This window comes from Rhinolophus sinicus, linkage group LG12 (assembly GCF_036562045.2).
Source record: "Rhinolophus sinicus isolate RSC01 linkage group LG12, ASM3656204v1, whole genome shotgun sequence".
NCBI lineage: Eukaryota > Metazoa > Chordata > Mammalia > Chiroptera > Rhinolophidae > Rhinolophus > Rhinolophus sinicus.
Genome location: NC_133761.1, coordinates 42909231 through 42925047, shown reverse-complemented (window position 1 = coordinate 42925047; position 15817 = coordinate 42909231). Strand labels below are relative to the sequence as shown.

Below are 15817 nucleotides of genomic sequence, written 5' to 3'. Positions count from 1 at the left end.
GCCTCATCTCTCTGCCTCCTATTTCCACAGAATTCCTCCAGATGTTTATGTGTGCTGCCTCCATGCCTCCAGTTCTCTCTTGAACCTACGTAGTCAGCTCTGTCGGGGAGGAAAGAGTTCTCCTCTACCCTTCTAGGTTCTTCTGGCTGGTCTAAGTTAAACTGACACGAGACAGACTCACAGGAGAAAAACCAAGTTTTCATATGTGAGGGGGTTCCATAAGAATATGAAGCCCACAGCCTGTCAGGCAGCGGAGGCTTATGGACCATCATGAGTGAGGAGAAAGGAGCAGAGGTCTGGGACTTCAACACGGAAGGAGAGAGTTGACAGGGACATGGGAAGAGCAAATGTTTGTCATGCCCTGCAGAGACAGAGACACAGGACTGAACCAGCACATCTTGGCTAAGTTTCTCCCCCAGTTCACTCTTTGTAGCAATCTCTGGTGATAGCTCCCTTCCTGCCGTAGGCCCTCCATCTAAATTCCTCGAGGCAGTAAAGGAAGAGGCAAAGAAAAACTTCCTCAGTCCTCTGTTTCTCAAAAATAATCATCCTAAAATAATCCTCATGTCAAAGAGACTCATTTGGGGTAGCAAATTTTGCTCCCCTACATCTCCACCCATCAGCCCTTCTTCCAGTCAGCTGTGTGAGGTGTAGAGGAGGGGGGAGAAGAGTGATGGCCTTGCTGTGCCTAAACCGCTTCCTGCGAGGACCCAGCATTGGCAGAGGGAGTGGTGGCAAGTGTCCCATGGACCTTGATTGATGCAGTGGCCTAGAGCACAGATGTGGCAAGTCAGCTCTCTGTTTCTTTGTGACCTTGAACATGTCCATTAACACTGAGCTGATTTCCACGTGTGTACAGTGAGCCTAAGTAAGGTATGTTCTACCTAGTTCCGAGGATGGAGGAGTGAGAGAGATCATGTTTGTGAAAGCATTTATTAGGTTGGTGCAAAAGTAATTGCAGTTTGAAAGGTTAAAAATAATTGCAAAACTGCAATTACTTTCGCACCAACCTAATAGCAAGCTGTAGTACTGTGGAGACCAAAGTAAACTTAAGGAAAGCAGGAGGAAGAAACTGACAGGAAAAAACCAGCAGTTTTAGCCTAGATGTGTATACTGACACTCAGCAGTCGTTTTCTGTGAACAGCGGGCCTTATGTCTGTTCCTCACACTAGCCCGATGAGGGTATGTGCTGGTAGTTACTGTGATGTGGGGAACCCGAGGCCAGGCGACACAAGGACTTGCCCAAAGTCAAATAGCCGGTTATGCTTCTGAGCCAAGTCTTTCTGTCCCCACAGCCTGGCTCTGAACAACTCCATTACTTTGCCTCCAAACTAATTAATTAACTTTGAAGTCAGGGAAAGAGTAGATTTAAACATAGGAGTTAATTCTCTGAAAATACTGGTGATGTTTAGACAATGATCTAGTAAGACTAATCAAGAAAAATGAGAAGAAACAAATATTTGACTTTAGGGATAAAGGAGTATAATGAAAAATGAAAATCATGATAACTTCGTAACTTTATGGCAAATATGTAGAACAATTCAAAGAGTTGGCTAGTTCTTTAGGAAAAGGTAAATGACCAAGTTGATTCTCCCTCTGCCTCTTAAATATCTTTTCCCCACCAGATCAGCTCTTTTCTTTCATTAAACTTAAGCTTCCTAAGCTTTCTCAGAGACCCGCCAACGTTCCCTGCTTAGTCATCCACCGTAAGAGAATGGTTATCAGTTCACACGGGCGGCTCTTGTCTCTGGAACGTCCGTATGTGCAAGACATGTGCAGTTCAGCATCTCACAGGCTCTTGACTGAATCCCAAAGGTCGCTCTTCCCTCCGAAACGGTTCTTCCTCTTAAATGTCCATTTCAGTTAATGGCACCAATTGTCTCCTAGCTGCACAAACCAGATACCGGTACCTTTTCCCTCTTCCCAGGCCTCGTTTTTCTCACAGCGCTGTCTTTTTTGCTTCATATGTCTTTTTAGGCTGTGAACATCCATTTCAACCGAGCGGCCTCTGCCTTTGTTTGGACGTTTCCCACTGTTTAATTGGCCACGGCCTCCCACCTGACCTCCCTGTCCTTCTCTTCTCACACAGCTGTCTGTGCTCTTTCCTCCTGTGTAAGCCTTCTGTGATTTCTTAGTATTAAAGAAGAAAGGGAATAGATGATGCATGGCCTGGATACTAGAGAAACATGAAGAGGAAGTAAAGGAAATCAGAAGCATTATACAGAACCAACCCAGAATAAATGAATTAGAAACAGAGCAACAATAGAATTGATGCAGAGATCCAAGAGTTGGTTCTTGCAGAAGATTAAACAGACAAACCTGGGAAGGCTGTCGAGTGAGCAGAGCAAATGTACATCATGAATGACGGGATATGTGCGATGGAGGCCATTAGAACGAAGACAAAATTAGAAATCTCTGCTAACAAGGTTAAAAATAGGAAGCAATAAAGAAGTGTCCAGGAAGACGATGTAGCAGAAAAACATGAGATTTTGTAATGTGCTTTGAGAATATTTCTGCACCATTAAGTTTTACTTGTATGACCTAAGCAAGGAGGAAAACAGGCTTTTCCTAATTTCATGGAAATTACACCATTTAAATACAGTTTGTTGGGTTATTGTTGTAAAATAACTGAAACCATAGTGAGTTAAATATTTGTATGTTGAAGAACAGATTGAACTTTCTGTCCCAGACAGCGCTAATTACAACTGTACTAAGCTATGTCTCTATGGCACACCTTCCCAAACCCGTGGGAAACGCTGATGCCATCATCTGATACAGGTGGGGGAAAGAAGCTAGAACATAGTTACAAAAATCCTAAGTAAAATACTGGTAAACTGAAGCCAGCAAGCAACTAAAAGAATAATCTGCCTTGATCAATTAGCTTGTTCTAGAACCATAAAAATGGTTTAACTTCTTTTTCGGTTCAACTTCTAAAAAAATGGAATTAATCACCTTAATAAGTCAAAGGAGAAAAATCATGCGATTATCTTAAAGAAATACCCGAAAGCACTTGATAAAGCCAGCATTCCTGATTTGAAATTTTTGTAAAACAAAGGCGAGTCTTTCCTTTGTATAGTAAAATGCATCAATCTCTGCCTATAGCCACATACAGCAGCTTCCCCCTGGGGGTTTGTAAATGTTAAATGAAAAGGTTATCATCAGAAGCTGTGGCAATCCCAGGTCATTAAAGGAAATATGAATGTCAGGAGTAAGCATGAGTGCCTTTTATCACTAGTATCATCGAGCACCTCTTTGGAGGTTTGATCCAGTACAGTAAGATACTAAATGAGTATAAATATTAAAAAGACCTGGATATAATTACATTTGGTGATATAGTTATTCACTGAATAAATGGAGACATTGACAGCTGTTACAGAGCTCACTCAGCCATGTAGGCAGATGAAATATTAAGCGCTAGCCAGTTAAAACAAAGATTTACAGGGCTCTGTTCTTCAGCCTGCACCACTCCCTGGTCCTGCCAGCCTCCCACGGACTTTCCTGCAGATTTCCACTCACTCGTTCGTGACTCGTTCGTGGCACAGACTCGTTCGTGGCTCCAGAACCAGACTGCCTGTGCCCAAATCCACCTCACTGCTTGGCTGGAGTGAGTGAGGCTTTGGAAAAATTACTTAGTCTGTCTGCCTCATTTTCCTTGTCTTTAAAATGGGGATTGGAAGGGTGTGCAAACATGATCATGATGATACCAGTATTAGTGGATGTTGTTTTTCAGGCCCAGAAGCTTCACCAAGCAGGGCACTTCTCCCCATGATGCTCAGAAGCGGCTGTGATTTTGCGTCTGTGTGTGACTGGTTACTGTTGGTTTCCCCACCGAACCATACTCTATATATACAAGGATGGGTCATTTCCGGTTTCAACAAACAGTGAGGGTAGGCCAGTGCCTGGGACGTAGTAGATGCTCAGTAGTGTGTATTCAGTCATTATCAAGACAGTTGTTAAAAATCACAACTAACCTGAGTGTGTAAATTCTATATAAAATTTCACATGAGTTAATAAAAGACTTGAATAAATAGATTAAATTTTGTAAAGAAGTTAAGTATTCCTCCCCTCTTTAATCTACAATTTTAATACATTTCCAATAAAAGTCACAGGGGGATTTTTATTTTTAAGAACCTTAACAATGTGACTGAAGTTTATCTGAAGGAAAGATGTTTATCCAAATCGACAAGAAGTTTTTGAGAAGAAAATTGATGAGGCTTTGCTTTACATTGAGAGGTGTGTGTTTATTGTAAGACTACAATAATCGAAACTGTGTCACCAAAGTCAGAACAAACATCACTGTGAGGGATGAGAAAGTCTAGAAACAACAACATGCATAATTATTGTAGAGAAGTGAAATTTTATTTATAATATATCAAAAGTGGCATATAATCCCACCAAGTTTCACTACTGTAGCAGGATTAGCCATGTGGGAAAGTGTTAGGTTAAGTTGTTAAGCTGAAAGAGCACGATAGAAAACAGTTCAGTGCGCACAACCTAATGATAAGAGTAGCAAACACGTTTTGAGCACCTCATTTGTGCCAAAAAGACTACCACTTACTTACGTTTCCTTATTTAAACCTCACCATCACTCCTGGGAAGTAGATGCTCTGCTTGCGCCTGTTTTACAAATAAAGAAACTGAAGATTGAGAAGGCTGATCAGTGGCTGAGAGCTAGTAAGTACGACAGAGAGAAGGAATTCAAAACGGCTGTCTGATTGCAGAATTGTCACTCAGAAGTAGACACCACAATTTTCACAATGGTTCTCAAAGCAACATCGTATTCTAAATGGCTTTTATTTATGTTTTGTGATTTTTCTGTATTTTCTACAATGAACATGAATTATTACTATAATTTTTTAGAAGTAAGTGTCCATGTAGAGATTGGACAGTCATCTCACAGAGCTTTTGCAGAAGATGAATAAATGTAAATCTCAAATATTACTTTTTAAAAAAATCTATAAACACCCCAGTGCCTATAACGTATTGTGAAGGTGGCATTCAAATGGGTAATAAGTGGTTCTGGGGTAACCAGCGAACCATTTAGAAAATAATGAGAAATTCTCTCTCTCTCCTGCCCAAATAGATTCAGATGACTTAAAAACGAGCACAGGATATAAGCAACTTACAAAAGAAGAGATGCAAATGGCCAATAAACCGAAAGTTTAATCTTATTAGTACTGTTTTCAGATTGGGAAAAATAAGAGCGGCGTCCTCTGAGTGGCGGGAACTAGACGGTCTCGGACATTGCTGGTGGGAATGGAATCGTTAGTACATACTGGGAGGGCAATGGAGCAGCATATATAAAAGGTCTTAAAAATTGTTTATACGTTAGCCTCAGCAATTGTATCTGTTAGAGTTTAGTTTAATTGACTAAGTTGGTAAATTTGCAAAAATATAGGTCAAGGATGCTTACTGAAACACATATCTTAAGGAAAAAAGAAAGGCCGTCCTAAATACCCAGTGGTTGGAATGTGGGTGAGTTCCATGCAGGGGAATGCTGTATAGCCATTTAAAATTATATAGGTATTTATTGAAACGGAAATGAATTCCACAAAGTAGGATTGCTGGACTGGAATTAGGCATGGTGTATGCAGTGCTTAACACATGGTAGGTTCTCCAATGTTAGCTTTTGTAAAAGGTAGGCGAAGCAGGTTATAAATCGATGTACTTCCAAAATGTCTTTCATCAAGTCATTATCCTCCGACTACGTATCTGCTGACTACCGTTACTGTTTCTTCCTTCTTCCTGTTGGTCTCAGCCTTTCTCTTGAGTCCAGGACTTTCCCAGTCTGACTTCTCACCTTCTACCCACACTTTTTCTTTCCAGCACCATCCTCCAGCCGGGGTTGCCACTCTGGCCCTCTACCTTGTCTTGCCTTTGTGACATGTGCCTCACCCGTTGTAACGTGGAGTAGCCGTTCCCTCTTGTAGCCCCGTCAGCCCATCCATCCGTCTAAACCCTGCTTGTGCCTTGTGACATTTAACATTCCAGCTTCAGTAACTGCTCACCACTCAGAGCTCCCATGATAGATCATGTCCTGATTCCTGTTGTTAAGGCATATGCACGTGAGAATTTAGCTCAGTTGCTTCACGTGGTTCCTTGAGCGTGATTTCTTGCTGTTTAATGACTGCTGAATTAGAGCGAATCTTTTAGAATAATTTATTGAGGCAAAATTCACATAATATAAAATTAACTGTTTTTAAGTGAACAATTCAGTACATTCAATATTGTACAATCACGCCAAATGTTCCCATCACCCCAAAGTAGACCCCCATGCCTAGTAAGCACTTCCTCCGTATTTTCTCCTTCAACCACCAGTGAGCATTCTGTTTCTGGATTTGCCCGTTCTGGACATTTCCTGTAAGTTGGATTGGACAACATATGACCTTTGTGTCTGACTTCTTTCACTTTTTGTTTGGAGGTGTCAGTGCTTCGTTCTCTCTTAAGGCTGAACAATATTCCAATGTGTGTACTACAGTTTATGTATATCTGTTGATGGACATTTGGGTTCCTCCGTTTGCCTCCATTGTCAGTGCTGCTGTGACTGCATGGTCACACTGTTGTTTGCGTCCCCATTTTCAGTTCTTTGGGGGTGTATCCCTAAGAGTGGAATGGTGGGATCATATAGTAATTCTGTGTTGAACTTTTCGAGAAACTGCTGAACTGTTTTCCAGTGTTCACACCATTTTACATTCTCACCAGCAACACACAAGAGTTCCAATTTCTGTACCTCCTTGCCAACACTTGTGATTTTCCATTTCCAAAAAAGTTACAGCAATCCGAGTGAGTACGAAGTGGTTTGGTTTGCAATCCCTGGTTAGTGATGTAGAACTTCCTTTCATGTACACAGTGGCTGATTTTATATTTCCTTTGGAAAATTGCCTGCTCAAGTCCTTTGCCCATTTTTTAATTGGCTTGTCTTTTTCTTGTTGAATTTTAGGAGTTATTTATATATTACAGATCGTAGGCCCTTAGTGCATACCTTTTAACATTAGGTCCCCCTGGTTTGGCTTTGCTGTCCCTTTGGGATTTTCTTGTAACCTGTGGTAAATGTTGCAGATAGGAGGGGTCTAATGAAAGGATCTTACCAACTAAACCAATTCCATATGTGCTGTGAGACTAGTGTTAGACTAGTACTGTCTTTGCCCTGTTGCCTTTAGATAAGTTGCAACCTACCTAAACCTCATTCCTCTATCCGGGAAGTCTAACTGCTTTGACCGTTTCCAGAATGGTTGTGAGGACAGTCGCTCATGGGTGTGCACAATACAGGAAACTAAAACATTGCACAGTTGTAAAGGTGGGAGATGAGATGCCCTTTTGTCCTTATTTTGGTTTTGTGGATTCTTAACATTCCAATGCATACTTAAGCATGTAAGAGCCATCAGTTGAAGGGGAGGAGAATAACAAGGCATGTTTGCTTTTCAGAGTCCTCCTTCTTGAACTTCCATGACTCGGACTGCGAGCCCAGAGGATCCCCACCCTGTGACTCTCTGCTTTCCCTCAACACCGAAAAGGTCCTGGTACGCATCTGCTCGCCATGCCTTGTGTGTGTGACCTTCTGTGCTGGGACGGTGATACTAGTGCCAAAAGGTGGAGGTCACCTCTGTTTATCACCTGGGAGTCAAGCCCAGCAGTTCTACGTGCATAAGATAAACATAGGTCATCTGGTGCTTGGTCACATTGAATTATTGTGACTTACGAATTGGATGGTAGATCATTCTGGGCTCCAGAACATTTCACATTTAAATTCTAAGGGATAAAGGGGGATCGTGGCTGAGTCTTATTTCTAGAAGCCTTATGTACTTAAAAGTATGGTATACGAGGTGTGATAAAAAAATATGGTGACTGTTTATTTAAATAAAATTTATTATAGTAAAAGACACATTACCATGAATCCCTCTCAAAATACTCCACCCTCTTGTTTCGAACACACTTATCCCATTGTTCTTGCCACTTTCTGAAGCAGTTCTGGAAGTCCTCTTTCATGAGTGTCTAATTCATCCTCCATCATGACAACACTCTGTGTCACATATCACTTCTGATATATGGCAATCTGTGTCAAATAAAAACATTACAGTGTGCCCTCATCCACCTTAGTCACCGGATCTCGTACCATGCGACTTCTGGCTCTCACCCAAGGTCAAAATGATTCAGGACGTCGAGGCAGCCATGACAGCACAACTAAAGACACTCACGAAAGAGGACTTCCAGAACTGCTTCAGAAAGTGGCAGGAATGATGGGATAAGTGTGTTTGAAGTGAGGGAGAGTATTTTGAGGGGGATTAATGGCAATGTGTCTTCTACTATAATAAATTTTTTAAATTTAAACAGTCACCGTATTTTGTGATCATACCTCGTCATCTTATTTTTCCAGGCTTTGATTGTGTAGGTCCCTTTTATGTCTGTATTTTTTCTTCACTGGGGTGCACGAGCGCCTGGCACTGGCAACTTCTGCTTCCGCCTGTCCGCGTTGGACACGTGCTCCTCGAGCCTCGCTGCCTGAAGGGGCTCTGCTTGCAGTTCACACCTAATTCTGTGAAGCTGAGTTATTCTCTTAGTGCCCAAGGTTACAGCGTTTTCCTCCAGGCCTTTCCTTTCAACATCCATATAGATGTTGTTTTCTTCTTTTGTTTAAAATTCCGCTTTAGGTTACTCTTTTGTTTCCAAACAAAGCTTTCGTTTTCTTCTAAAAACTACTGAAAGTAGATAGGAATTGCAAACTAGAGAATGATCAGCTAATTTTACCTAACGTGTTGCATAGCCGCCAACTTGATATGTGGAAACACTTTTGAATTAGACTTGCCACAAACCGGACTGGACGATCTTACATTATAGAGAGCCGGCCATCACTGAAACAACTGGTAGAGATTGGATAACCCCCACCTTGGAGCGGCAATTACAATCTCAGAGTTATGAGGGAGCTTCTGACTGATAGTAATTCCAATCTTTTCTACCGGTGGCATTTCCAGTTTAAGATGGCAGTCGTAACCAATGGGAGAAAGCTCACCAATCTTGTTCTTTCGTTTTCCCTAGGTTAAAAATATGGGAGTTCGGCAATTCATTCCTTCATTCATTCTCCACATATTTATTTTGCACCTGTTATGTGCCAGGCATTGTGCTAACAGGTGCTGGGGATACAGCGGTCAGCCGGATAGCCTCAGTGCCTGCAGCCGCTAACGGAATGATTATACAAATAACATGGAAGTACAATTGTGCGAATCGTGTGAAGGGAGAGCCAAGGGTCAACATGATCTCCCTTAAATGAGGGGCCTCAGGCAAGACAGCTTTCAGGAACTGAGATGGAAGCAGGGACCTGAGGATGGATTGGAATTGGTCTCCTGGCGATGTGGGGACCACTGCCTAGCCCCGCTGCCCACAGAAGTGCTGTATTGGAAAAGGGAGGGTCTTGCTGATCAAGCAGCGAGTGTGTCCTACTATACTTTTCCTGCCCCTGCTGTTACAGGTTTTATTTCTAATGTAATCAAAATAGTTTTAAACTAGATACATTCTCCGGTATACTCTTGGTGTTGCCTGGTACGTGATTTCTGCTTTTAATGGGATTTCACATCTCTTCTCTTCCTATGTCTTTCTGCACAAAGCCTTGGAAAATGGTAGCCTCTCACTGAGTACTGGATGAAATAATAAGACTTTTTAAGTATTAAAATAATTATTTATAGACTCCTTGTCTTGTCTCTCAGCAATTTATGAAGCAGAAGAAGCTTTTGCATCTGAGTGCTTGTCCTTAGTCAGCTGACAAAGAGGAAGGACTCGTGTCTGATGACACAGTGCCATGGAGCTGTCACATGTTGTCAAATGTGCCGCTTCTGAAGAACCCTACGAGGTTCCGGTGTGGAGAAGCTCCCAGCCAGAGAGCAAAACGAGGGAGCGGGTCGAGCTTTTGCCTGGTTAGCAGGTTTCCCCAGAGGAAATAGTGTCAAACCTTCCAATAGTAGAATTCTCACATGATTCATGCTGCCCAGAGTCCTGAAGTGAAGTGAGAACTGTGACTCTTGAGCTGGCATGCCCTCTGACTTGTATGTTTTTACCTGTGTTTTAACCAGAGGGAGCTTACTCTTGAGCTGTCTTATAGGCAAAGCACATACCACTCCGTCTGCATCATGAGTATCTAATGGTGCTTCACGGCTGATGGCTAAGTAGCAGACCCATTAGTCAGAAGAGTGTCCCATTGTGCTCGCTTCGGCAGCACATATACTAAGAAGAGTGTCCCACATGAAATTACCTGGCTGTTATCTCTGCCTATAGGCATCTGGGATATGGGTTTAAAACAAGAGGAATTCAAGGAGGTTCTAGTCCTATAGTTCTGCCAACAGTAACAGACTGTCTTAGCTTTTCCTATCTCTCTGTGTGTGTACGAGTGTTAATTCCATCTTGGGTGAATCTGGTGTGAAGTTCCTGTGTTAATGTGGATCCTGCAGGCTCAGTGTATCACAGCTCAGCGTCGGCAGCCTAACCTTCTGGGAAGTAGTAGCTGTTCCTTTACCTGACATGATTTGTCATGGTGGTGCCGTGATTTTGTACGGTGAACAAGCCTGCCTGTGAAGTCATTCCAGCTACTAAGCTAACGTGTATAGATTATGTTTCCTTATTCCCACTGTAGTTTTAGCCCTCCTGCCAGATATGCGTGTGTGTCTACATGGTTTCTTCATGAGCGAGTCTGCTGCATTGTACGGATGCTCGTGTTACCCTTGCTGTGCGTTACTCAACAGACTGTCTTGTTTCTTGGCCAGATTTTGTTGGTCCTTTTATGGTGTCATCTCTGTACAACTTATAGCAAATATTTCTAAAATATTTTTAAGATTTAAAAAGCAGCATTCTGTTAGCAAGCCACATTGAAGAAGTGACTGTCATCTTTGCAACATAACTGAGGTCATTAAATCGTCCGTGAAAATATGGAGGGCACAGATTAATCCCTGTGGAGGTAAAAAGATAACTGGTTCTTGGGAAGGGAAGCCTGAGTGACAGGGAGAGGAAGCAAGTCAGTTACACGCAAGCACCGACCTTGAATACGTACTTGATGTAACTTCAAGTGAATATTTTTTTGCTTCCATAGAAATCAAATGTAGCTTTAATTTTTCAAATTACAGATTTTCATTATGTTTTCTCTTCATTTGTGATAAGCAAAAATGTATGTTTGTCTTGTTTTATTTCAGAGCCAGGCCAAGTCCATTGCTGAACAGAAGAGATTCCCGTTTGCTACTGATAATGACAGCACAAATGAAGAGTTAGGTGAGACTGGAGCCAGGGGATAGCCCTGCGATATTTGCCTTGAGTTATGATTAGACGCAGAGTGGGTTGGCAGGACGGTGAGTTAGAGAGAGCGCAGAGACCAGCTCAGCTACTGTGAGGGCCCGTGGATTATACGTATGTCATAAATCAAAGGTTTGGATGGAAAGTTCAGGAAGGACTGTTTCATCTGTGTGTTTCTATGGACATGAGTAATTCAGTAATGAGTTCTTACGAGCTGTTACTCACTAAAGGGTTATTTGTGTGCTGTCATCAACGACGAGCAATATAGGAGTGGAAGCAGAAGAGAAGCATCCTTTAATTTGCTGTGTAATAAAATAGCTAATAAAATAGCTAGATTTAGGTTACTTTTACTCCTGAGGACAATCGGTTACTGTGGGGTCTAAGAACGTGGCTGTAGAAAAGTTGAGTTTGTCCAGATCTGCAAATGTGTCGTGCAGTTTGGCTTGTTCCTGGCATGTTTTAAAACAGGCTGGTTCCGCCGTCCATGCCTGACATGCTTTGGGTACGTCTCCTCCTTTCCTGGTCAGTTCACACTTGAAGGGATGGAAACGAAATTGCATACAGGACTGAACAGTGCAGCTGGACAGACTTCACGTGGGCACGTGCTTCCGCGTGGGGCCGGGTAGCCAAGCACCTGCAGGAAAGCATTTCTGTCTGATTTACACGTAATCATTTTATCCTTTCTGCAGCCATATGCATTTTATATTAAGAGTGAGCGCTTCTGGAATTGGTGCTTTTTCTCTGTTAGTGCGGATAATTGAGAGCTGAGTATTTGGAAAGTATTAATGACTTTTTGGGGATATTCTTTGAGTAGGCTTTGAGAATTAGCTGCCTGTTAAGGCATCAGATTTGGTCTTTTCTGAAGTCCTTGGATTCTGTTCAGCCTCGTATTCATTTATCTGAGAATAAATAATGGCTCGTTCTGTGCTGCAGGAATAATCCTCGCAGAGCCTGGGGTAGCACAGGCTGCCTGCCTTAGGGCCTTTTGACCACAGTATTTGTGTTCCTGGAAAAAAAACAGTGCCAGGAGATGTGGACTTGCTGGTTAGTAAGGATTTCTCTGAGAATTCCAGCCATGCCCGTTGTTTTCTTTGTCTTTGGACTCCACAACAAACTATGGTTCCTAACAGTTATTTATATTTGTGCAAGGTTTAGATTATTCTTTTTAATGGATACTTTGGGGTTTTTATCCAAACATGTTTACTTTTAGATGGAAAGATTTGAGAGCTACATTTGGTTTTATTTGAGTGGAACTGAACACCTAGCTGTGGACAACAGTTTGAACATGTTGCTAAGTACAATATTTACCCCCTAAAACTGTACTTGTTTTTGTGGGTCACTTATTCATTGTTCATCTAACAGATACTTACTGATTTGGGGGAGATAGACAGGAAATGCAAAAAGTTTAGATCTGCAAGGAATCGAAGAACATTTCTACAGGCTTGTGAAGCAAGACGCAGAGAGTAATGAGAAGTGCTGAGGTCCCGTGATCACATGGCCCGTGAGTGGCAGAGCCAGAACACCAGCCCAGACCTGGGCTTTCCAGGATATCATCACCTTCCTGTGTTCAGAAACGTACAAGTTTATGTTTCAGTGCCTGTGTGTAAACATCGAGGGGTTTGGCCCGTCCACAGCAGTTGTGGCCCAGCCTCCCTGTATCTCAGGGCAGCCTGTTGGGGGCAGGTGGGGCCTAAAGGCCTGCAGCAGACCCAGGACTCACCGCATGTTGTCTTTGCACAGTTGTTTAACTGCTCTGTGCTTCATTTCCGTGCCTGCGCATGGGGGTAATAAGCGTACCTTCCTCGCTGCAGTTAAGGAATAAATGAGTTCCTATGGATAAATGCTTATGATTGTGCTTGGCACGTGTAAAATACAATGTACTCACCTATTGTTATTATTGTTTGTTGTTTTTACTACTAATACGTTTCGCCCCCACCAAAGATGTCTCTGATTTTCTCGTCTGATACAACTATCTGAATAGTATCTATTCTTATTGTTCTGAATATGAGTTTGATCTTGATATATCTTTTCAGAGTTATAAATAAGGATAAAAATAGCCCTCTTTTTGTTTTGAAGAATGCCCCCCAAAAGTGCTTGTATTATTATGATGCTCAGTGTTTTTGAACTTTACTTTTCTCAGGTAGTTATAAGGATACTGTAAATCTCTTTCTGCATTTAATGTTTCTACTGCACTTAATTTTATTGCTACTTTTAACTGTCAGGAAACTTAAGCTTTTAATGACAGTAAAAGTTTTAGTTGCCCATCTTCTTGAACATCTATTAGATCCTAGAATTAGAAAATTAGAGAGTACAGCTTGTTTACAAAGAAATGTGATCAAACTAGTATTATATTGAATGAGGAATATATTTTTTCAGGTATATTAGGGGATTTAGGGAGTTGGGCAAATATTATAGATGGAAGTGTAATCTGGAAGATTAAAATTGATTGTTCTTTTGGATAGATGAAAAAGTTTAGTCAAAATATTGTCATGTTTTAAGAGATTGTCAGGTCTCTAATTTCAAAATACCATTTATGTAAGTGATTGGATCCGGAACTATTCATTCACCTTTAGTGTGTATTTTGAGTAGTGTTTTGACTATATTTTTAATACAAGAGGTAGAAAAAAGACTACCGAATGCGTTGCAGTGGTGTGAATTATCTACAGTTAAGCATTATATTAATATATATTAATTTGAGCCTCTGTTTTTGTTCTCACTAGGTAATTGGCAGTAAATTCAGCACCCCCAGGAATCGAGATTTGTGATGCTATTTGGGTATTTGTCATAACTTTACAGTAAAATTACGTTGCCATGTTATGTGGATATTATTCAGGCTTATTACTAGCTCTTGATATATAGATGAAAACATTATAAAGGTTATTTAGTACTGAAAGAGAGTGATGGGCTTAGAAAAAGATAATTACTTCTTCTAGGCAGATGTTTTATAGATGGCTTTAATAATTTAAATCTAGATAGAACTAGAAGACTGATTAGCAAGTGCAGAGTGGTAGAAGAATTTAATTACGTCTTATTAACTTCTAGGTTTTCTTTAACTGCTTCTAGTCCTTGGAGCTGCCTTTTAAGATTCAGTAAGAATTGAGTTACTGATTCTAATCCGAGACCCTTTATTCTGTCCTTTGACATTTTCGTGTTTTGTTTCCTAGCCATCGCTTATGTGCTGATTGGCAGTGGCCTGTACGACGAAGCAATAAGACACTTTTCAACAATGCTGCAGGTAAGTTTCCTCCTCAGTCATGTAGCTTCCAGTTTATAGGTCATGACGAAAACATGGACGTATGCGTAACTTAAGTGCTGCAATAAAACATCTTTATAGAGATTCTATAAGAAAGTAGAGTAAATCAGCCCTGACTGAGCACTTCTTGGTGCAGGCCTTGTAAGGCGCCCTCGTTTCTCTTTGCAGTATTACTGTAAACGAGGAAATGAGATCTAAGGAGCTCAAGCAATTTGCTTATAGTCTCCCCATCATCAGGTGGCCGACGTGGGGTTCAAATGCAAGCTCACAAAAGACAATTATTAGCTTCAGTTTACTTTCCTCTCTACCACGATATCGCCCATGAGATGTGGGCCCTGGAAATTCTTGACACTCAGATGTTTACTTTTTACGCAGACATTGATTTCCATGGTTAACTGAAGTTCCACTCATGGATTTGTTTCTCGCCTTAAAGTATAATTACGAAACTCTTCAGTGGAAGTATTGGGCCTTTATCGATTGATAGCTGCATTAAAATCTGGTTAATATAAAATGCTTATCTCCATGGGTAAGAGTTGCCGAGGAGACTCTGACTGCAGCCTAACATTGTTGGCCTTATATCTGCTGTCGTTATTTAACTGGATTTTTGTAGCTACTTGGCCATTGTCGATGGTGTGTCTGTACAGTGAAGGAAACACAGGCTTTAGGATTAGAGATGCCTGAGTTCTAATCCACTCCGCTGCTTCCTCCTGGCTTATGGGGATGATAATAACTACCTCCAAAAGCATTCTTGTTACGTTTAGATGAAACATCCTATAAAGTCCTTCGTACCCAGCGCCTGGCATGTAGTAAGTGCTCAGTAAGTTTAGCAGCTCACCACCCCTCTGGCCTGTGTGTCATAGATTATCTTCATTTTGAGCTGTTAATTTGACATTTTTCCTGTGTTTCGTTTTCTCTTTTTAAACATAGCTTTAGTTATGTTGATAATTCTGTCTTTGTTCTCAAAAATCGCTGAGGTAGTCCTACTTCTTACTTAGGTCCTCAGACCCAGGCAGCTGGGTCTGTATATTGGGAGGTTTTACGGAACAGTGTTCTTTGGTGGGGTTTAAAGTACGAAAGGGTAGATTATAAATAGTGTTTAAAATCACCTTTCTGTTTACCATTGCAATATTAAAGAAGGTAAGCAAGCACTTTTACAGTTAACCCTGGTTTGAAAGGGAGGTTTTGATACCTTCATAGGAGCAAATGACAATTAGGTATGGTGACCAACAGCAGAAAACTCTGCGAGCTTCCAGATGTATTACCAGTTCATTCAACTTTTTGAAAAATATGATTGCC

The 15817-nt window shown here is 41.4% G+C and overlaps 1 protein-coding gene across 12 annotated transcripts in view; it reads left to right on the top strand.

The window, feature by feature from the left end:
* TTC13 (tetratricopeptide repeat domain 13) overlaps window positions 1-15817 on the top strand; it is a 76595-nt gene that overhangs the window by 6821 nt on the left and 53957 nt on the right. For 9 of the 12 annotated variants that reach the window (XM_019757360.2, XM_019757357.2, XM_019757356.2 and 6 more), the window contains exons 2-4: window positions 7426-7520; window positions 11172-11247; window positions 14433-14503. In XM_019757360.2, coding sequence (XP_019612919.2) covers window positions 7426-7520; window positions 11172-11247; window positions 14433-14503 — 242 coding nt within the window. Of the gene's footprint in view, window positions 1-7425; window positions 7521-11171; window positions 11248-13988; window positions 14044-14432; window positions 14504-15817 lie in introns of those variants that run through there. The other 3 variants (XM_074316450.1, XM_019757363.2, XM_074316449.1) reach the window with 3 other exon arrangements.